The sequence below is a fragment of the Chaetodon trifascialis genome, chromosome 11, assembly GCF_039877785.1.
Source record: "Chaetodon trifascialis isolate fChaTrf1 chromosome 11, fChaTrf1.hap1, whole genome shotgun sequence".
NCBI classification, from domain to species: Eukaryota; Metazoa; Chordata; class Actinopteri; order Chaetodontiformes; family Chaetodontidae; genus Chaetodon; species Chaetodon trifascialis.
The window spans coordinates 4,209,309-4,232,507 of NC_092066.1; the positions used below are offsets into that span (position 1 = coordinate 4,209,309).

At 44.4% G+C, this 23,199-nt stretch overlaps 1 protein-coding gene across 3 annotated transcripts in view; it reads right to left on the reverse strand.

The window, feature by feature from the left end:
- Positions 1–1,869: 1,869 nt before the first annotated feature.
- Positions 1,870–23,199, reverse strand: part of LOC139338733 (extended synaptotagmin-2-like) — a 41,462-nt gene continuing 20,132 nt past the window's right edge. The window contains exons 8-25 of one of the 3 annotated variants that reach the window (XM_070973982.1): positions 17,427–17,482; positions 13,417–13,537; positions 12,852–13,028; positions 12,561–12,643; positions 12,399–12,447; positions 12,226–12,315; positions 11,859–11,954; positions 10,673–10,774; positions 8,651–8,713; positions 7,072–7,146; positions 6,735–6,821; positions 6,478–6,627; positions 5,729–6,144; positions 5,523–5,621; positions 5,309–5,440; positions 5,106–5,211; positions 4,862–4,911; positions 1,870–4,770 (exon numbers count right to left, since the gene is read on the reverse strand). In XM_070973982.1, coding sequence (XP_070830083.1) covers positions 4,725–4,770; positions 4,862–4,911; positions 5,106–5,211; positions 5,309–5,440; positions 5,523–5,621; positions 5,729–6,144; positions 6,478–6,627; positions 6,735–6,821; positions 7,072–7,146; positions 8,651–8,713; positions 10,673–10,774; positions 11,859–11,954; positions 12,226–12,315; positions 12,399–12,447; positions 12,561–12,643; positions 12,852–13,028; positions 13,417–13,537; positions 17,427–17,482 — 1,998 coding nt within the window. In that variant the 3' untranslated portion in view covers positions 1,870–4,724. The remainder of the gene's footprint in view (positions 4,771–4,861; positions 4,912–5,105; positions 5,212–5,308; positions 5,441–5,522; positions 5,622–5,728; positions 6,145–6,477; positions 6,628–6,734; positions 6,822–7,071; positions 7,147–8,650; positions 8,714–10,672; positions 10,775–11,858; positions 11,955–12,225; positions 12,316–12,398; positions 12,448–12,560; positions 12,644–12,851; positions 13,029–13,416; positions 13,538–17,426; positions 17,483–23,199) is intronic. The other 2 variants (XM_070973983.1, XM_070973984.1) reach the window with 2 other exon arrangements.

A 23,199-nucleotide genomic window follows, 5' to 3' on the forward strand; every position in this document is an offset into this window, starting at 1 on the left:
GATCTTATCTTAGTTTGGTCCACCGACCAACATCTCTGAAGCTCACTGACGTTTGTTTAATCTGAACAAAAACTGAGGAGTAAACACTTTTGCGTCAGCAGTGATGGCGTCAGTCTAAGAATACGTACAAATCAAGTGCATCACCATGAAATGACAAGACTTCACTGCTGCTCACAGTGTCAAATTGTACAGGTGCATAGTTTTGAATACATCTACGTTTATCCACTCATTCCTACCAGCAGGTGATCAAAGGGGCCCATGGCTCGTCTGTGCCCAGGAGACCCCTCCTAGAACATGAACTCAGTGAATTCAGCTTCCTGAACGCTTTTCACGTAATTTATGTTCAGTCAAATCACAGCAAACCTGAGGCTGTGCAATAATCTGCCTCAGAAATACTGTGTTCAGTTCCCAAAGGGGGGGGTGGGAGAGGGTGAGCTCATGTTTGCGGACACCTGGTCCTCATAACAATAGAAATAAACACATTCTCCTGAAATTAAAATACCCGCAGGCCTCCAGTCAGCAGGCAGCAAACTTTCCCTTTTGCCACCTGCACACAATAGATCCTCATTTATGACAAACAGCAAGAGATGAGAAACTGTGTGTGTGTGTGTGTGTGTGTGTGTGTGTGTGTGTGTGTGTGTGTGTGTGTGTGTGTGTGTGTGTGTGTGTGTGTGTGTGTGTGTGTGTGTGTGTGTTACCTCTTGACACCAATATCCAGAGGCAGTCAAAGTGGGTTGGAGTCTGATTCATCAAAAAACTCCAGCAGGAGGAAGCAGCCAGCAGACGACTCCTGCTTTTATATCACGACGCAAGTGACTGAGGCCCCGTAAACAAAGCTGGAACACAAGGAGCCGCGCTGCAGTCCTTTATGTCTCAGCAGGAATCAGAAAAACTTTTTGATGTGTTCATGCTCGACGATTCTGCCTTTACAGCCGATTCAGAGTCCTCAGTAAGACCAGCAGAGACCACCTCAGTCCAGTTCTTACATCACTGGCTTCAGGTGTGTCAAATAATCTGATTGCTCCGTCATGAGACTTCCAGATGCCTCAGCTGGTCTGGGGTCAGTTTGTGTTTCTGCTGCAGCTCCTTTAAATCCTTATTAAAATAAACTTGGGATTATTTATTGGTCAGGGTCAGATGAAGGTGTGATGATGATGCAGGCTTGGATTTATGTGACAAAAAAAAATATGACTTTTTTCTAATCTTTGCTTCTTGCATGTGAATTATTGGATTTTTTTTTTTTTTTTTTTTTTTTTATCTCCAGGCCCCTGAAAGAGTTGAAATAAAACACTAATTTAAGCACTGCTGTCCTGCGTGCAGGGTGCAGGCACCGCACTGATTGTGATCTGGCGCCCTCCAGTGGTGACTGAGTGCATGAAGATTTAGATGTGACCACTAGAGGACATCCTTGTTATCTGGCGGTGACAGGCTGCACGGAGACACACTGGGAGTTGATCTTTCAGTACATTTTCCTGATTATACTCACATACTTTTACTCCATAACATTTTCAGTGCAGGACTGGTTGCAGAGTATTTCCTCAGTGTGGTTTCATGTAAAGGATCTGAAACCTTCCTCCACCTCTGGGACAAACCGTTGCTCTTTTACACATCAAGCGGTTTCCCTTTAAGCTGTTTTTTTACCTTTTACCTGAGGGAAATATCTGACTCCACGCTCAGCAGCTGGTCTGTTGGCTGCAGAGCAGGTGGCGTATGGGAGGATTGAAGAGCTTTTTCACTGATAGCATCCACCTGCAACCACCTTTCGCGCTGTTATTACACAAAAGCTGTGTTATTATAATACCTGCTCACCCTGCGCCACCTGACAGCCTCTGCTGTGATAAATGGAAAAAGAACAGTGAGGAGCCACAGTGCTGTCCAGCTTCATGCTGCCATCGCCAGCTAAAGCTCTTTATTTGTTTTAAAAGACATGTGGGAGACATTCTGAAACTGTTGTAGTTCTGTTGGTTCTTTTTAGACATGTAAATATCTCTGGGTGGTGCGAATTTTAAGGCACAAGATAAATTAAGAAGACGGAGAAGACAAACCGCCTTTCAGAGGACAAATTCCACCCCAGAGGCAAAGAGCTCGAATCCGGTCGCTCACAATCTTTTCGATTCTCACGAAACAAAACACAGGAGACAAAGAAGGTGACGTCTGGAAAACACAATAAAAAAAACACTTTGAGACATAAAACGCAGAGCGGCACAGTGTACGTACGTATGTGTAAAATACTCTGGATGTGCGACGTGAACACAGCAAGGCAAAGGTCTACATTTGTGTTTGAAGGTCAAAGGTCACGCTGCCCTCTTCTAGATCAACACCAACCTGCTGCTCTTTGGCTTTGTGGAGCGGCATGGATGTGCATTTATTTCATGTGTTTGATACAAAGAATCACGTGTGTGGTGCATTGTCACTGATATAAATCCCTCCTGATCGAGTGCTGTGCAGACAAAGCAGCAAACAAACAAACAAAAAAAAAAAGGCATTTTCAAAACTTGTGTCTTGCTTCAAACTACACATATTTTCTGTGTAACTTCAGCAAATGAAACACAACAACATGCTGAAAATGACCCTTAAGACTAATGTTGATTCATAAACAAAATGAGAACTCAGAATGACTGTAGTGCAGTTTATCGCCTGCTGTGAGCGCCACAAAAACAAATAATAATAAAAAAAAGCCCATTTAGACACTTTTTAAAGCCACTATTTGTAGAAATTTCCTGCCATTAAAGCGTCTTTCAAATTACTCAGAGGCGTCTGTTTGTGGAAATCCAGATGTGGAAACCAATGATTCTCTTATAAAAGTGGGAAATACTGGCAAGGTCTCAAAGATTATAATAAACAAACAAAGAGCAAATAAAAAAGTACTCACATGCTGAATTCAGCGTCATAAGGTGAGATGTGAGAAACCAGCAGGAAGTGTTTTCTTGATGGACGAATGAATGAATAAAACCACATTTCTGACAGATAAACTGTCGTTGTACTGATGGAGGTATGTTGCATTACTCAGGGAACAGGCGAAATTAGAAATAAAAGCCTGTCTCTAATACAAGCCTGTTCCAAATAAAGGCCTGGTTCTCTCTCATCAAGGTAAATAATGAGAACTGAATTCAGAGTTTACAGTTTGGTCGTCACTGTGACTTGTTTTAGTTTTTCCACTGGAGGGTGGAGCTTTCTAAACTTCTACACATAGTGGCTTTAGATAAATGAAGAAAATGTGAGTGATAATTTCATCACTTCATTTAAATACAGCTCATTTTGATGCAGGAATTACCTGAAAGGAATAGCTGAACATTTTGGAAAATATGCAAGAGATCAATATCAAGATCGATAACATTCTCTATTAAACATAAAGCCAGCAACCACTTAGCTTAGCTTAGCTTAGCATAAAGACTTTAAACAGAAGGGAAAATGCAGCTTGGCTCAGTCTGAGGGGAACAAAATCCAGGGACCAGATTATTGTTGACTGTGGCCGAGAACAAAGACTTCCTGGAGTCTTACTGTCACCAAGAAACAGTCGAGCTCACACAGCATCTCCCTGTAACGCCACCACTTGTACAGATTAAACAAACAAGGTCTGAATTAGCAAACTTCACAGGTTCTAGTTGGTGGATTTTGTTACCTTCAGACAAAACCAGGCAAGCTGTTCTCCCGTTTTAAGCTTTTATGCTAAGCTAAAATAAGCTAAGCTAAGCGTCTCATGGCTGTAGCTTCATATGTAAATGACAGACACGAGAGCAGCATCTTGTCAGAAGCCAAAATGTTGAACTATTCCTTTAAAAAAAGGTTATTTACATTATTTCAACACTTTATCTTTAATTTCTCATATTATTTAAAATCTAAGGTAAAAATTACCCGCTAAATCAAACATTTTTGTTTCAGATGAACTCAGGCAATGTTTAATTTGCCACTTAGAGTAAAGATGATCCCCGACAGATTAAAAAAAAAAAAACCACACAGATGTGCAAATATTCAGTAAAAAACAAACAGGTTTAACAATGGCCTCATCTCAGTGTAACAACACGTGTACGAACAGACGGAGAAGAACTCACATGAAGTTTAACACAGTATTTGTGTACTTTCAGTCCTTTCCTCTCGGTTAATACACACATTACTGCAGTGGACTAAAGCCAGACGACAGCTGCGTTACCAAAAACCCGCGAGGGCGAAAGAATCAAATACTTCTCGTCTCTTTGGTGGCGTCTTTCTCTGCGACCGCCCGCCTGCTCTGCTTCAGAAACTTTGTCCAGAATGTTATTCATTAAAAAAATTCAATCAAATGACATAAAATTACAAGCACTCGTTTGGCCGAGTAAGAGACGCACCTCTCAACACGCCCTCCAGCATCAGCGTATATATTTACAAACCTGTACATTGTCATTCTTCGCTGCAGAAAAAGTAGATTGTCTTCCTCCGCAGCTGCTATAGTTTGTCCTATAAATATGGAATATAGACTTCCACAGCAGTACATGATGTCATATATAGTATTCTACATGTTGTATACTCCCTTTAGTCTATCAGCCGTTCTCGTCTTAAAGGGGAGGTCTGCCTTGCGAACGATGTGATTAAATGAATGTCAAAAGCTGCTTTTCTGTTTCCTTTTCTACACTTACAAGTAATGAAATAAAAAAAGCCACACTGTCGACTTAAATGGAAGTGTATGAAGCGGAAGTGTGGTGATATGATGAAGATGATGATGATGATGATGTTCCCATCGTAGTCATCTATAGTTGGTGAGGCTTCCTCAGGCCATCTTCACTCAGCTCGAACCTGCAGGGGGAGAAAGATGCTTTTATTTTGGAAAATGTTTTCTATAATAAAAGTGAGCTTTGTATGAGCTGTTTGATGATCAAAGACTGACCATTGTGTCCAACCCTTACTGATGTCCTCGTGGGTCAAGTCCACCAGAACCTGATGAGAAAGGCAACAGTTTTCTTTAACAGCTGCAAACATTTACAATGACGCCATTTTATTATGAAAAATCAACCATATCTGCAGATATTAGATGTAAATTAAAGCTATTTTCGTCTCTAAATGCACAACATCAAAGAAAAAAATAAGCTAATTTCAAGACAGAAGTGACCACTTGGCGCTATGATCTGTACCTTTCCCAGAAGGCCTTTGTGCTTGGAGAGCAGACCCCCGCCATTCTTCACCGCGACATCCAGGGTCCGCCTGTGGAGCTCCACGAGCGAAACGGTGAACTCGAACCTGAGAGGAGGAGAGAGGAGGAGCACGTTCACAGCTCAGCCGCCGAGCGATCAACAGCCAACGAGACAAAGGTGAGACGAGCGGGAGCAGAACTCACGTCTGGTCGTAAACGGGGTTCAGGTTTTTCTTGAACGTGTGAGTTTTCCTTCTGCCCGACCTCCGTTTGTCAGGGAGCAGGTAGAGGCGGACGTAGGGGTCCGAGCCGTGGTCGGTGAACGCGATCAGGTTTCTGCGGAGGAAGACGGAGTTAAAACACCGACCTCGTAAAGGGTCGTTTCTGGAATACACTCTTCACTCTCATTGGTCCGTACCTGCAGGCGTGAACGACCACGATGAGCTTGTTCCTCTGGGAGCTGTGCCTGACTGTCAGCTGGACCTCACCCAGCGGGAAGTGACTGGGGCCTGAACCACTGCAGGGACACGGAGGAGGGGTGAACCCATCAAAACCAGCAGGACATAAAGACGGACAGATCGATAAATGGACGGATAAACTGATATTTGACTGATTGATAGATACTTTTGCAGCTGCTGGAGTCTCAGCTGCAGCTCCTGAGCCGCGTAGGGGTTGGAGATGTCCGATGCGATGCTGGGCGTTGGTTCTTTGCCTCCAGCCAGATACTGTTGGGAGCCAGAGATGGCCAGGTTGGAGGTGCTCCTCCCGGTCTCTGCCAGGCTTTGACCCCCTCCTCCTCCACCCTGACCCAAGTCTGTGCTTCCTGGAGACCTGAAGGCGTCGTCGGCCTCCCTCCGCCGGTTCAGCAGGTCCTGGGCGGAAACTGAGCCGGAGTGGGGGATGTCGGAGGAGGTGGAGGGAGGCTTGGGGGAGTCGGAGGAGACGGAGGGCCGTGGGGTGGGGTTGGAGGAGCTGGACTTGCGGACCTGCACGGAGGACGGGGTGGAGTCTGAAGAGGCGGCCTTTTCCAAACACAACACCTGAAATGACACACATACAGAGAAAAACGAAAACGGTTGACAGTCGAACGAGAGGCGAGCGAGGTCACAGCCAGCAACCACCGACATCCACCGACATCCACCGACATCCACCGACATCCATCCTCTGCGTGGAAAACAACTACACAACTCTCATTTATTTTAACTTTTCTTTGATTTTGCACACATCTTCTGTGTTACTGCATGACATCTGTGCTTTAAGTGCAGTCGTAGAGCCGGGAGGTCATTAGCTTAGCTTAGCTTATAGCCTGGAAGCAGCAGTCACCAACAAAGGGCCACTTTCACTCCGAGAACATCGTCTGCAGGCCGTCCTACCCGCAGTGCCATCTTCATCTTGAGGGTGCAGCTCGGTCCGGAGTTCTTCAGAGGGAAGCGCTGGCTCAGCGTCATGTCCTCCGCCTCCAGCAGGCGACTCAGAGGCAGCGTTAACGTCCCCAGCGAACACTCGTGTTTCTCGTCCTTCACCTAAAACAAACAGGGTGCTTATTTATTCAACTGCCTTGAAACACAAACAACCGACTGCAGCAGGGAGCAGCAACCTCACTGCGCTGTTACTGAAGACGCTCCCGTACCTCAACCTCCAGCTCCTGGCTTTTGGGGTTGTGGATGAGGAAGGTGAAGGCTTCCTCCCACACCGGTTCATTGGTCTTATATCTGGTCTGGAAGGGAAAACGGGACATATCAAGGCCTGGTCGAGACAGGCAACAACCTGAGCGTCACAGACGACAGCACAACTGCAAATTTCTACAAAAAATGAGGGAAAAAGGCTTGAAAGTGCAAGATTTAAGTTTAAGACAGAACTGTGTTTCATGTACGCTGTTACTTCAAAGCTACACTGGCTGTAGCAATAATGACTACACTGTGAATTAATGGTGGTGGGTCTGAATGAGGCTCATGTTTGGGTCTCACCTTGCTCTCGTAGGACTTGTGTCCCACTCTGAACTGGACAAACGGACTGGGATCGCTGGTCACCTTTTTACCAGACTGCAGAGGAAGAAAAACGGGTTTTACAAACGAGGAAGAGCTGCGGTTAGCAAGGTGTTAGCATCTATGCTAGCATTTGTGACATTCTGGAAATTCACTCTGGGAAAAGTATTTTTTTTATTTAATGTAAACACAAAAAGTACTTTTCAGTTCAATTAGCAACAAATGTCTTTAAAAAGATGCAGTGAATGGAGAGTACAGCTCTACAGTTAGCTCAGCTTAGCCGTTTTAGCATCTTTTTCACATAAAATAACACATTCAAACATGCCATTAGTCTCTAAAAACCTTCTAAATGTGTATTATACTGTTAAATGTTTTCACAACACAGGAAATGTCGCTATGCTGCATGTGATGAACATTCAAAATTAGCATTTTGAGCTCATACAGTGTCATTTTTGGGGATGAGTTATCACATCCAAACTACTCAGCACTACTTTACACATTTCAGCCCTTCATGGCAAAATGTGTTTCATGTGAGGGGATAAAGCAGTGAATGACATCAGGTAAAAGTCATTATGGGCCCAAACCAGGAAGTCTGGAAAACACGCCGGATCAGTTTCAAAGAGAAGATGAATCATTAAAAGTTTCAGAATTAAAAGAGTGTAAACTTTGGACCACAATGTTGTTATTTACAACACACATTGTTAGACACAGTGCACAGTTTTAGCCAACAAACATGATTAGTGGAGTGTGTTAATGGTTTCACATCAACGGTCAGTGAGTCCGGCTGCAGCCTCAGCAGCAGCAGCAGCAGCAGCAGCGCCCCCTGCTGGGTGCATCACCAGCTGAGCTCTAACTCAGTCGCTCAGGTGTGATTTATTGAGTTTGAGATGCATATACTCTTCACGTGGAATTTCTTTCCAAAACTTTACATCTTGATCAATCAGTTTTGTAACCTTTGGCTATAAAGCTGTATAAACTACAAATATACAGCCGTGTTTAACAGGTTCAAGAGCATCTGTGGCAATATGTACTGTATGTATTACAACGGCAAAAGCTGCAAGAGGAACTAAGTAACACTGAACTACCAAACTTCAGAATGAAACATTCTGTTCTTAAACGGCTGTTATTCTTAATCTGTGATCTTATTTCAAGCTGCAGTGTTCACTATGTGGCCAAAGGTAAGCGGACACTTCAGCGTTCTTTAATTCTAGGGCTGATTTTCCAAATTCGGTCTCAATGCTACACAACGTTTAAGGCAACAGAGGGCTTCCAACTTTAGGAAAGCAGCCTTTCCGGCTTCAACATGAAAATACCCTCATGCTCAAAGCCACGCTGGGTCTTACCATCAGTGATGGACCTCACTGCATGACGTCGACTCTGAAACCAGACGAGTGGAGGCTGAGAAGCAGCAGATCACTGCTCGTGCTTACAGAGTCACGATCACATGTGGGTGTCCACATACTTTTGGCCACACGGTGTAAACGTGACTTGTATGTGTGGGCCTGTGTGAGCATGTGTCACTGTGCTCCTGTGCGCCTCCTCCGTGTCTCCGTGCCGTTACCTTGATGGCCTTACTGACCGAGGCCTTCTTCAGCCCCGCTTGGTTGAACTCTAACGGATTGCGCTTTGATTTTCCCCCAGGGACAGGGCAGGAGAGAGCAAACGACACACAAACACACACCAGCAGGTTATTGGGGCAAAGAGGGGCGTGCAGGAGGGAGGAAAAACACACCACCATCACCAAACGTTGGGACACAACGAGAGACAACACGGATGATCACATGGTTAATGAAACTCCCCAATCAAACCTGGACATGAGCTCAGAACTAGAGTCCCACCAATACTGGATTCATGAGGCTGATACTAAAATACATTTTAAAAGTAATTAAACATCAAAGATACATCAGATCTTAGAAAGAAAACGGCTACAACATACTGGTTGGACTCTAGTCAAAACACCACAGCATTCGATTGATGATGATGAGAGAGAGGAAACAAAGGTCAGAACGAAGGAATCCTTCTGACAGAGGAGGATGAGGAGGTTTCATGTTGTGACGACATTTAAAGATTCACGTTAGCATGAAATCTGCTGATATCAAAGCACACATAGAACACGTTTTGTACAAACACACTGATCCCGATGTCACGCTCATCGGACACGATGCAGGCGTGCATGCTAAGGTGATGTAATGCACCTAACAGGGTGAAAAAACTGCAAAATGACACATTAAAATCAGAACATCAATCAGCTTATTCTGTTTAAAGCATGAACAGGGAGTTAAATTGGTTTTAATTACATTTTCTTTAATTAAAACCAATCTAACATGAATAAACGGGTCTGAAAACTGAGCAGAAGGAACATTTTGAAGCAACACAAAGACTCCTTGACAGGTGAGCAACTCCTCAGCGACACCTACAGGCGAACAAGCAGAACTGCAGGACTTAGTGTTCCTGTCAAAAGGTCTGCGTATTCCTTTAAAACTGGTCGAATCTGGCTCAGATGTTCATGAAGGGTAACCGTGTGCTGCCCCCTGGAGGCAGACCAGGGGTGAACGGCCATAGAAGAGACTGATGGGAAAACCTGATCACATAATGAGCTCATCCAGGAAGGATGGAGGGAAAGCAATCCACAGAGAATTCACCCTCCCTGCTCGGCCAGTCATCAAAATGCATTCCTTCCTCTCAAAGCAAATGACATATCAAACTAATGTTTGACAGCATGAAGTGCAAATAATCCTGAAAGACTCTAAATTTCTTTTTAACATCGTCGACAAACTAAAAACTACCACAAAACTGCAACACTAACTGCAATCGTCACATTTAGTCTCACTGAAACTGCACTAAAATGTCTGAAATCAACTTTGATGACTAAAAAAAGACCAACATGTGAATTCTCTTTGACTAAGATGACACTAAAACATCGGCTTTCCTTCACTGAAAAACTGTTAAAATGACACGAGTTAAACTCAGATGGACTTCTGATCTGAGATCTGGTGACTAAAGCTGACAGAAAACACTTTTTGTGTTGTCTCGTGAGACACATACGACACACAGAGGTAAACCGAAGCCTTTTTAACAGCACACACGGAGCAGCACTGACTGTTGTCTCCCTTTAAAACTCAATTCCTCTGCTGAAATGTAACCTGTGTTGACAGCGAGGCAGAAACACATCGACAGAAATCTCTTATGAGCGTCATTGATTCGGAGAATGAGCTCTGGCGAGGCTCATTTTATGTCCAATGTCCAATAAAAACGATGCTGTGAGATCAATAACTCCTTACGAGGGGACATAAAGGAGGAGGAAGGATGCTTTTGACGGCCCTGAAACATGAACCCTCAGTGCTGTTTGGTCCTTTTCTCGTTCTGTCATGTTTGCAATCAACTCAACACCAACATTCACAACAGATGACGATATCAAGGAATTAATCTCATGCACGAGTCGGGATTCATGCTCATCAGGCATTTGCTTTCTTCAAAACCAAAACACGAGCACAGGGAACAAACAGCATGACCTCGAGCAGCTGATCACACCTTGGCATCGGCCAAACTACTCTGGGATGCAGAAAACAGCCAGTGGACTCACAAATAAGGTCCTATAGAGAGAAGCAGTGTTCTCGCAAAACACGAGGCCGGCCGCCCGCCTCTCTTTTAAGTATCCAGAGCCCAAGTTCCCCTCGAAGACGCTCTTCAGAGGGGGGGAGGGGTGGGAGAAGAAGCAGAGGAGAAGAGGAGGCTGAAAAGAGGAAGGTGAGGCCTGCACTGCAGAGTTCAACCACTAACAAAGTTCTTTATACCTGAAAATACTCTACGGGACTTTTTCCTTAAAGGTGCTGCGATAATCTCGTTAACTCTGATCACTTATTAGCAGTGATGGAGGAAGTATTCAGACCCTGTACTACAGTAAAAGTACTTCTACCACACTGTGAAAGACCTGCCTTGAAAATGTTACTTGAGTAAAAGTTTGTCAGTATAATCAGGAAAATGTACTTTGTTACCACCAACAAATGAGACCTCATTAGTTAAAGAACACAGTACATATACAGTAAACACAGTATTTAGAGCAGTGATCCTGGCTCAGTAGCCACAGTCTGAAGTACTAATCATGTATATTTATCACACATTGTCTCACCTCACAAACCAAAAACACTTCATTATTTTTCCTGCGACTCTTTGTATCATCACTATTTGACCCACAAGGTCCAATAAAATGATAAGTGATTTTAGCGTATTTAATAGACTGAAATGGAAATTTAGAAAGTGTTCATTCTTGAGACTATTTGACCTACGACAACAGGATTCACTGTTATTTGATCTGTCTCTGCAGCACCTTTAAGATGAGCTGAGTGAAGAGCAGAGAAGAAGAAGCAGACTGAGGAAACAAACTGTGTGAACTGGGACCAACAAGCAAAGACCGGATGGCAAAAACGCTTCATCGATACCAAAGAACGCAGAGTTTTAAACAACAGCTCTGTGATGGCACAGATACTGTGGAAACAAGTATTAAGCACACAGCAACAAACAGCAGCTCCAATTCAGGGCAGAAAACTGAAAATGTGCAGCGATGATAAAATAATAAAAGTGAGAAACAACGTCAGTGGATGACGAGAACAAATGCTCCAGATTTCAACTCCGCAGCAGAGCAAGACGCCGAACTGGCCGAGCTTGCAAACCATTTTTCATCACTTCTGCTTAATATCTGGATTTGTTGACCCTGAGATGAGGCTACCACTGCAGGTGCATGCTGGGAGCTTTGAGCAGGCTTGACTTACGGGCAAGTTTCTGGCTGAATCCAGGAAGACGACGAGCAGTGCGGACGACAGGCCGTCGTTGGCTTGACCGCGGTCAGCCTTGATGCTCATCAGCGCCTGTGGCGGGAAAAAAAAACCACTTAGTTTTTGGCGAAACTGATCCCAAAAGGCTTTGTGGAGTCAAGCTGTGGAGGTCTCATCTGCATGGCGTCTTCAAAAAAACACTTCCTAGTGTTGTATTCTATGTAAAAGAGAGCGTGCTGTAAATGGCCTTCCCTCTTAAAATAAAGGTAATAAAGGAGCAGCAACATCTCAAGACATTCGCCGGGAAGTTAAAGCTCAGTCACGAATGGATGATGACTCCGCGCATGCTTCCAAAGTTACGTACCTGGTCCAGCTTCTCAGGTGTGGGCAGCAGAGATAACCACTCCAGTTTGAGGTGCAGCTTCCCTGTCGCCACATCGTCCATCACAAACCACTAAAAGACAAAGAAAAGTGTTGATGTTTTAATACTTTTACAAACAATTTTGCCCAAAATCCAGTCGAATGAACCAAGATTACCTCATCGACCCTCTGTTCCTTCTGGAGCTCGGCCAGGTCGATCATCAGACTGACAGACGACAAACACAGTGAACACAATGCACACGTGCAACGATCCTCACTACAGTGTACGTTTAAGAGCCTGTGTGTGCTGAAGAAGTTAATCCAGAACAGAAGCTGTACCTTCCCAGGAAGTCGTCTTTATCGGTGTCCTCATCAAACAGCTCAATCTCCAGATTCTGTCCTGAGTGGTCGTATATCAGGGCCTGAAAACAGACGTAACATGAACCTCAGCCGCAGAGATACACGAGGATCCACATTCTGGTGCATGAAAACACAGCAGCCACTTTATATGCAACTGAGCCTTAATCTTGAGGTCAACATTTAACATCTTAGCATGTCTTCTTCACGGACAAAGCAGAGAAAAATCCTACGGCCTCATTTCTCATGAATGGTGCAGGCGCCGCCGCTCACCTCGTACACTTCGTTCCATTTCGGGTTGACGGTCTCGTGGACGACTTTGCTCTGGAACAGCTGGGTCCCGACCTGGATGACTCCGTAGGGGTCTGACTTGCCTTTGATCAGCCCTCCCAGGAACTTGTCTTTACCCAGCAGGTCCTGGGCCTCGATGAAGTGGATCCTCAGGATGCCCTGAGGACACAGAGAGTGTGAGACAACGATCACAACACACTGGCGCTCAGTATTCATGGAAAAGTGAGGATTTTTCACAACAAATACGGTGAATCCCAGTGTTGTTAGCAACATCTGAAAGTTATGCAGTTATAGAAAGGTAACCTGAGGTCAAATTAAAAGGGGAAACGATGACGAGGGTTAAAATAGATCGGAGGAAGTTAGCAGTTTGCTCACAATGAGTGGTTCATTCTAAAGGGTTAGGGTTAGCTGCACGTGACAGGACGTCACATGAACGACAAAGCAACGAAGGTTAACTTGACAATGAAAACATTAAATAAATCGTCTTTGTGCTGATTTCTTTTTTAATCAGGGTTGCTCAGGTAATTGTTCAGCTGTGTGTCGTTACCTTGGGCATGGGGAAGCGGAGCTGGGCCAGCTGGGCCTCTCCCACCAGAGGGATGGTGATGCGGTTGGGAAGGACCAGGTAGCTGTAGATGATGTCCTGGATGATGTTGTCACACAAACCGCTGCGGAGGAGGAGGAAAGTGATGAGGAACGGAGGGAGACGAGGAAGACTTGGTATATAATAACAAAAAAACAAAAAACACTGAAGCCAAGGAGAATTACTACAAATTAAAAGCCAGAGAAGACAACTGAAAGCACCATTCAGAGACATAAATTATTCTTCTGAACCGCCACAATGTGAAAAGCCTTTTAATCTCATCCTGGTTGTCATTCAGGTTTATTTCTCGCCCTGCAGGATCACACACACACAAACACACACTCCTCTCTAGTTCCAGACACTATTTGTATGAGATTCAAATGTTGATTAGCAGGTTGAAACAGAAGCTCTGCAGCGGCTTCCTGACTGATCCGAACAGGAAACAGGCAGCATGTGTTTGAAGACATTAAAGCGCGGCGGCAGTCACAGCTGGTGATTGGACAGAGCAACATAGGGTACTGGAACAGCATGTGTGTAAGTTTGCACCGCATGCCGACGCACATGAACACCACGAGCTCAGGTGTCAGGATGCACATGTCTGAAGGCTGCTGGTTAGTGGAATATGTGATATCTTTAAAGACATCCATCTCTGAAATATCTACCTGTGAGGGTGAACAGGCTGTACGTCTCTTTTAGAGAGGAATTTTATTAATATGAGGCAAAAATGTCTCATTTCATCATATTCATACCATGTGTGCAGCATGAGTGGAAGGGAAACAACAGCACTTCTCCGCATTTCCTCTAGAGGGCAGCAGCAACCTGCACTAAAACAGCTGCATCTATTTCAAACAGAAATAAATCCCCCCTGAAAGAGCTGATCCAGGGTCAGTTTCGGACTAGAATGTACAATGCAAAGTTGATTTAAGCAGTGACATGCTGGTTCCTGGTCTGTTCAATGTTAGATGGTGCAAACAAACACACACACACGAAGAGAGTGAGGAGGGTGGGGCGAGGGCATGTCTTCACAACACACACACACACACACACACACACACACACACACACACACACACACACACACACACACACACACACACACACACACACACACACACACAGAGTGGTGCTTTCCTACAAACTTGTCAAACAAGGAAAGCTGCATTTGACAGGGCGGAGTCTCGTGTAAACCGCAGCGAGTTTCTCTGCTGAAAACAAACCGTAAACCAGCAGGAAGCAGCAGCGGCGGGTCAATATGGTGGAGTAACATCGCAGTCAGCAGTGTGGTAGCAGCACTCTGCAGAGGGAGGTGCTCGACACCTTCAGGCTGTCTTTCAGGCTTTGTTGTTCGTGTTGCATCATCATAAAGAAAGGATTAAAAACAACCCAAAAAAGGTCAACAAAGAAGCTAATAATAGCAAAATGTGAGGGAGAGTTGGAGCTTCAGCAGCAGCTTTAACAGCTGGGACGCTGTTTAAAACGTACATTTTCACAGACTGCCTCTGAAGGCACCGTGAGGTTCACAGTCGCAGTTTTGGGCAAAACTCCTCAACAACTATTGGATCAAGTGGCCTGAAGCTTGGTAAACATGTTCACACTCACCTGAGGATGAACTGTCAAACCAAATACCTGCAAAAGTGCTAATCAGCCAAAGCTAGCAGGCTAAATCTGCATTTGAATGAATGTCCTGTGTCCATGGCTTAAAGCTATGTTTTACTAAAAATCCCTCAAGATGGGGCTGGTGACATGCAGCGTCTCTGTCGGCGTGTATTCTGCGTCTTCCTCCAGCTGGATGCTGGGCTAAAAGAAGTCTGGAAATCCACCCAATATCACATCTGTCTGCCGCAGCTCCCCTTTCATAATCACGTTACTATAAATACCAACACTTAGCGGGGAAAAATAAAGGTCATAATCCTCTCTGTGATCCGGTGGTTAACGTAATGGTTTCAGCAGAGGAGCCTGAGAGCCCGACAGACGGCTCTGGCTGCATGTCCACTGGGGACGTGTCTTCAAAGCGCCGCCTTCATTTTGTCATTACACAGAACGGGAAGGATGTGCTCCTGCACGCTCCAGAGAGCTCTGAGTGCTCGCCATGGTTTTAGCTTCCCACTGTAAAAGGTTTGAAATAATAAAATGTGACATTTTCAACAAGGACTTGTCAAAAAAAAAAAAAAAAGCTTTTCTCCATCACCTGCTCGCTGAAAAACAGCAGTAATTCAACCCACACCAGGTCCGCCAAAGCGTTCCAGGTTAACATCAAACATTTTAAACAAAATGTCAGCTGACTTTAAGGGAAATGTCTGAATTTGGCTGACAAAGTGTAAATAAATGTGCATTTCCTGCCTCTACTTTACAATTAGGCAAATATATTTCAGCACAATTGCATAATCAATGGTGCCCCAGTAATAAAGTTTAAGGCACTGAAGTCATATAAACCACTGACAACCCCACTATTGTGACGCTTAATTCTGGGCTTTCTGGTGGAGAGGCAGCCGATAGCGCTGAGTGGCAGCAGGAGTGACACTTTACAACAGTAGAAGAAGAAGAGGTGAGTAGAACTACGTCAATGTTTCTTATTTTTGCAATATTTCAGCTTTTTATCACATTTTCTACTCAGTAGTTTTACAGAAAATAGCTGCTTGAAAAAGCCCAACCAGCTTTTTCCTCTTCCTGGTTTCCCTCAAAGCTGCATGGCTCACAACGAGAGCATTAACGTCCATCATCCTGCACAGTGAGACAGCATGTGGACATGCAAGTTCTGAGAAAGTTTTACGACTCATGAACATCAATTCACAAAACAAAGGGTAATCAAAGTTTTCCAGATGTTAATGGAAGTCTATGGGGAGATGCACTCGGGGCTATAGGGGGATTTCTGCTGCAGCGGCTGTTAGCACAGACTGGCAGCCAGCCTCCCTCTGTTCCACATCTGCCTCTGTTCAAGGTAACCTGTGCAGTTTCTGACCAACGGGGGAGTTTTTCTACGAGTGGGTTCCCGTAAAGAACAAGAAAAATCAGCCTTGAGGATACTAAATGTTTCCAAGAAGAAAACACGACAGGGCACCGTTAGTGTTTCGGTGAACTCAAGGTGGCTGCAGAGCAGATGCTAACTCAGACTCAGTGGAGGTGTTTTTGAACAGCGTATAAAAGGCGTGGTCGGTTTCCTGTGATGACTGATTACTGCATGTTTGATGCTGAATGGCGCTCTGTCTCGCTGTTTGTCGTTTAAGTGAGAAATTTGAATTAATCTGGTCTAAGGTCATTTCACTGCCGCCGTAATGCGGCCGGCGTTTGCAATGGAAAGTAGGCTTCAGTCAGAGTCTGATTACATGACGATGAGCCACAAGATGTTCAGTCAGCCTTTCATCAGGTCAAAATACTCCCACAATGCAACGCCAGATGACAGAGAAGGCGATAAAAGTTTACACAGCATTAAACTTGTGTGTCTGCGTGTGTGTGTGTGTGTTTTATGAGTGCTACATATAGCAGTGATCCAAACATAGGATGTACTGTGTGACAGCGTCCACGTAGAGACAAGTAGAGACAAAACAGACTGTTATGACATCATGTCTCTATTACACACACACACACACACACACACACACACACACACACACACACACACACACACACACACACACAGCTGCACTTTCTAATAGCCAGCTAGCTCCCGGAGGAACTGTGTGAAGCCACCTGGCTGTGATTATTAAAGGAATCTATGCATGTGTGTGTGCGTGCGTCTTCAGGATGTGGCTGCTACAAGACAGTGAACTGATTAATTCTGAGGACAATCGATGGATGCGCACCAGCAAAAGACAGACAGATACGCGAGTGGAAAATGCAGATACGCAATTTTAAGATTAAGACACACACACACACACACACACACACACACACACACACACACACACACACACACACACACACACACACACACACACACACACACACACACACACAATATGTCACATGTTACTTACTTGATACCGGGAATGTCCAGCATGTTTGTGAGTCCTGTCCAATTGATGTCCAGCAGCTGAAAGAGAAGGAAGAAATATGATTCAGACTTTTGTAAAAGCAGCTCGATCGGCGGGTTTAGGCTTCAGAAAGGTGAGCGCAGTCCCCTCAGGTTGGTTGATTGTGTTTAAAGACGCTTGTTTCACCAGCACAAAGATTTTGGTTGATATTTGCTTCCAAAGCACGCACATGAAAGCTGGGGAAATTCTGTCCACTAGGTTTGAGGTGCACGTTTTTGGTATTCGTGGCGCCCCCTAAGGGTTACAATGCAACAGCTTTAATAGGAGTATTCCCAAACACGTCCTGAAGCCGTGCAGCCACATTTATGATGACTGGACAAATCGTTCATGAGTTATGGGCATTTTCCTGCTTTGCCGAGTTTCTTTGTGTTTCTATTAAATAAACTGAATGTTGGGCTAAATATTAGCAGTTAATCTGATTCAAAAGTCAAAAAATAAATGAGTTTTTTTCTCTTTCTTTCTCTGTCCGAGCTCTTCTTCTTCTACTCGTTATTGGCTGCTCGCTGACGGCGTCTTGAGTCAGCAGAGCAGCGACAGCAGGAGCCGAGGAGCTCAACTCTAATTCAATCGAGCCAATAGTCAATAGAGCGGAGCCGACTGGGTTAGCCTTCGTACAGACAGGAAGCATGTGGTGAGGTACTGCCTCTCAATGGCTAATGACATCATGCTAACAATAAACAGCTGTTAGATGCGAGAGCAGGTCAGCAGTGAAGTCAAAGTAGGACATGAAAGAAAGGAATACTGAACCATGGATGGAGCATTTTATAAAAACACAAATAAGGTATGACTTTGTGTGTTGTGGGCTGACTTTTTCTACGATCGTCCATTTATTTGAGAGGGGGGTCAAACTGAACTTTCTCACATTAATTCAACTTTTCATATCAGTCACACTTTCAATGCAACCGCAGTTTAAATGTCAGTAGAGAGGAAGATGTAGGGAAATTTGTGCCCGTTCTGCACATGTTGTCTGCAATCAAACAGAATTAAACATTCAGCACTGCGATCCTCGAAGTGGCAGAATTGATGGGCAACCGCCACATAGGCCCCAATGTGAACTGGAAACAGAAATATTTCTGATTTCTCCTTCAGCTGCTCCTTCACACAAAGTTAAGGCAGCAATGCAGTTTAGCTCAATCATTCATTTCCCACTTTCAAAGATATTTTTCAACTTGCAAAACCAGTAATCCAGTTTAGCATCAGCTTTCCAACAAACCTTAAAATATTCACCGTCTTGCATGCATTATTGCTGGTATTCAACTTTCAACGAGCAGCTTTTCAACATCTTTCCACATTTTCTTCAGAAACGACTTCTCCAGTTGCCTCATTACTGAAGAATTAGAGTCCAAAGTTGAACGTTAAAAAGATATCGGCAGGAATGTGCAGACGCCTTTGAACACCTTATTGATGAAGAAAGTGCAGCTAAAGGTGAGGCAGCAACAAGCCTGAGGAGCTTGTCGCCTAAAGGATGTCGTGGAGGCACAGCGAATGTGAGCAACTCCGACTAGATTATGAGGGTTTGCTTTAGAATGAAATCAAAATTAATTATCAGCTATTAACGCTATCGACCCCTGAGACTGAGCCTTCAGCTGTTCATGTACAGACAGAGCAGAACCTCACAGCATGCCTTGATAATCTGCACAGGAGGTGCTACCCTCCATCATGCATTTATTGGCATGAAAAGTTACCCAAAATCATGTGCAAATTTTTGCACCGATAACGAAACCCAAAGTTGCAGGCAGCGACTCGTTCCCGACAGTCGACCATTTCACAAAGGGAAACATGCATATAGAAAAGGAGCTTAACCTGGTTTTCTAACCCAGTTATAAGGCTTAGACACTTCAGCAGAAAACTGGGTTGCCTGAGGAACCGGATGGCGAGGAGAGGTCGCATATTTCACCGAGTCTGTCGGGCTGGAGCCTCCAAGTGACGAGCCACAGCTCACATACCAGACACACCCAGATATCTACTGAACGGCATGGGTACTGCTACTGTCATACCAGCTGTGCTGCTCCTAAAAACTGCATTAGAGCAGTAACAGTACAAGCAGCAATGACTATAGAAGTAACAGCAGAAGTCGTAGGAGAAGCGTTAGTATTGTTGTACCTGCTTGTAGTAGCAGTAGTCCATTTCAGAGCACTGGTGGTGAAGCAACAATTATAGTTAATTATACGCCAGAAGTATGTGGACACCCAAACATGTATGATTTCCAAACGGTGGTACAGAGACATCACGAGGGAAACTTCTTTGGTGTCAACAGTATCGCAAAAATGTCTCAGGGCATACCGTCATACTGTCCAACCCTGGAGCTGGACGTGCAGCAGATTAAGAAGAGGACGTTTTAGCATGAGGGGCATCAAAGGTGTCAGCAGTGGCACAGGTAGTAAAGTACTAGCAGTACTCATGGTAGTTGTAGTATCAAAAATAACCCTGGTGGTAAGAAGTGCTGTTACAGTGCTCATGGTGACAGCAGTAGCAGTTACAGCAACAAAGACTGTAAAAAAGCACAGTGTCCATTAAGAGTTCAGCTACCATCTTTTGTCAGAACATGAGAGCAGGAAATCCTAATTTGCAAAACAGGGTGTAGTCTGGATGGAGCTGAGGCGTGGCGAGCAAGTGAGACAGGCCGAGACAGGCTCTTTGTCCCGAAAATCTGGACGATTTGATTTTCAGTCAATCAGAACTCAGGTTTTATGGTGTGAAGCAGTCTGAGCCCTCAGGGTTCCTGCAGCAGACCTGGACCTGCTGCTGGTCACTGTTCAACCATCGTCACCATCAAACCATCGCACACACCAGACAATCACCAGACTCATGACGGGAAAGCACCCAGCTCACAACAACACCAGCCCACCGGCCGTAAAAGGAGCGTGAGCGGGATGCCAGGTCGACTTCAAGCATGCGTGGACTTGGATTGACCTGATGTTGGTGCGTTTGTGTTTTCAAACATCACTGACAGTGTGAGGTTAAAGACTCTGTGTGCAAGTAAGAGCCACAGAATGTGTGTGTGTATGTCAGTGTGTGTGAGATTAAGAGTGACCGCAAAGTTGAAAAGGGTTGTGAAAGAGGCTTAAAATGTCACACGCTGGATGCCGGTAATACCGCTGATGAAAGAAAATGAAGAGCGATGAGAAAACTGTGAAAAATGTGTTGCGTTTTGGGAATGTGGCGGCTCCCGCTCGGTGTGGTTCAGCCCTGCAGAGCGTGTTTTCACAGACTCCTTCTCATTTTTCATCTGCAGGATAGCTGCTTTTCATCTGTGTGTGCGAACCAGTGTGACACAGACACACGGGAAGGGAACACTGCTGTGTCTCTATGTGGAAATAAGGACATGCTGTTTTACAGTGGGGATTGCATGTAGTCTGTTGCAGCTTTGATGTTGCCCAATTTAACATAGTTGAACTAGCTAATTAGCTAATTCCAAAAATACGCTTGTTCTTGAGTATTTGTCCTTGTTGTCTGTCCAGAAAAGAAACAGAAAACAAGACAGCTTGTCCAGCTTGCACTCAACAGTCAGATCTATCACTCATTTGACAAAATCTGGTCTGCAGGAAAACAAGCTTGTGAGACGCTAACTGCAAAATGATGTGAAAGCTAACATGTCAGTTTCCTTTGTCAGTCAGATCTACAGGAAATACATGGAGGACAAATGAAGAAAGAACAGGCTGAGATATCTCGGCTTTTAGCCTTTAGCACAGGTTAACCTCCTAAAATGCTGGATCCTACTCTTCCAATCATGTAACTCAATCATGTCTTTACATTGGACTCTTCCCTTCTGGTCGGCGTCCATGTTTTTCTAACTCCACATCTCCAGTTTGTAACAGAGCTGTGATACAGAAGGCACCATTCATCAGCTTCCACACGCTGCATGCTGCTTAATATGACCAATTCAGCGATGTTGATGTGTGAAATTGGTAGAGTTCCTCTTTAATCCTTATGAGAGACTCTTTGTCGCGTGTCTGTGTGTTAGTCTGCATGGACGTGTCACAAACTAAAAGCACAGCGCTCGTGTGCATGCGGCTGCTGGCATGTGTCTGCGTGTGTGTGCAGCACAGTGTAGTGGCCGTATGTCTTTCTGTGGCCTAGTTTGCACTCTAGATGTAGACCACAGGGGACCACAATGCTGTTCTGCCAGGCTGGCACAGGAAAAGAATAAAAGCAGCGGGTGGCTTTCAAGAAAAACTCACTGCAACTTAATTTGCCTTAATACAAAATGCAGAAAGTGTGTGCTAACTGAAGCCTCTTTGATCACGCCTGTGGTTGTCTTACAAACCATCATAAAGACAGAAACAACCTGATTTTGTTAATTTTATCACCAAAACTGGTCCAAGCTGGCCACAATGCTAGCTGGAGCTAATGTGTTACTAATGCTATTCTAAATAACTTCTAACTGTGGTCTATTTTTGCTCTTTTCACTCCTTCATGTGCACGTTTCCTGCATGGATTACAGTGCTGTACTTCCTATTAGAGCTTAATGTGGATCTCTCACTGGTGATACTTCCTGACATGTCGCACAGTGGAGCTAAAGTGGCAGCCAGTCTATAATTCTGTAAATCCAGTTTGCTTGCCACTGTTTATGGCTCTCATGGTTTCGACGTCCTGTACAGTTTTCACAGTTTCGCTTCCAGTAAAACCTCAAAGGTGATCATCAACCATTACTGGAAGTGCGGTTAGCTCGCCGCCGCTGTGCACCTGCACTCATGGTGAGGGCAGAGGAACGAGCCATCGACAGCTACAGAAAATGAAACCAAGCGTGGTTCCCAGAGATTTTTAAGACAGCTGTTTGGAAACAATTTGGGTCGTCCTCGTGAAGTTTCCTGCGTCAACTGGAAGTTTCTCTGAGGAGGCATTTGACCCACAAGCACAAGACAGAAAACCACGATTTTTTTGCAGTGCTGAAAATTTTCTCATGCTGTGTTTGAAATAATAATCTCCATCCACTGATGGAGACCATGAGATGAGGAGTGTTTGCTCAGTTGTCGAATGTCAAAAAAACGAGTGTCACCATAAATAGAACACATCTAAATGAAAACTTAGCAAACTGCATCCGCTGATAAAGACTGAAAATGACAGGAAGTTGAATTTGAAACCACATTATTTTGTTAAATAAAAGTAAGAATGAACTAACTATATAGCTCAATTTCTAGTGCAACAAGGACTTAATGCTTTGATAACTTCACACTCTAACAATTAAAACTTAAACTATCACCAGACAGCGTTCACATGAAACACAAACAGCCCAGTTTGTGCTAAACAGAAACCTGTGAGCACACTTTCTTCACATTTGTTCAGACTTCATGTTGCTGGCAGCCATAATGCAAGATGTACAAATAATACACAGCAGATAAAAGCAGACAATGGCTGGTATGTGAATCTAATGACATCATTGAAACAGTACACCGCAGCAATGCACTGTGGTTACCACACGGCACGTTGCAAATAAAACTTTCATTGTTGCACAGAATGTCACCAACTCATTCAAGACATCCCAGATAACTGGACGGTGCATTTATTTTGGATGAGAGGTCAAAGTGGCTGCAGCTCTCATATCTGCACAATGCTAATAAAACTGCCACCAATCTGTTCTTGCCTTCACATTTCTTCCTTCCTTAAGCTGTGTTAAGATGTTTTTTAGCACAAAACTCAAGTTGTGTTTTCAAAACTGCCCTTGAACAACTCCATCTGGTGCACTTTGTTCACTGTGCTCATTTTCATTTTTACA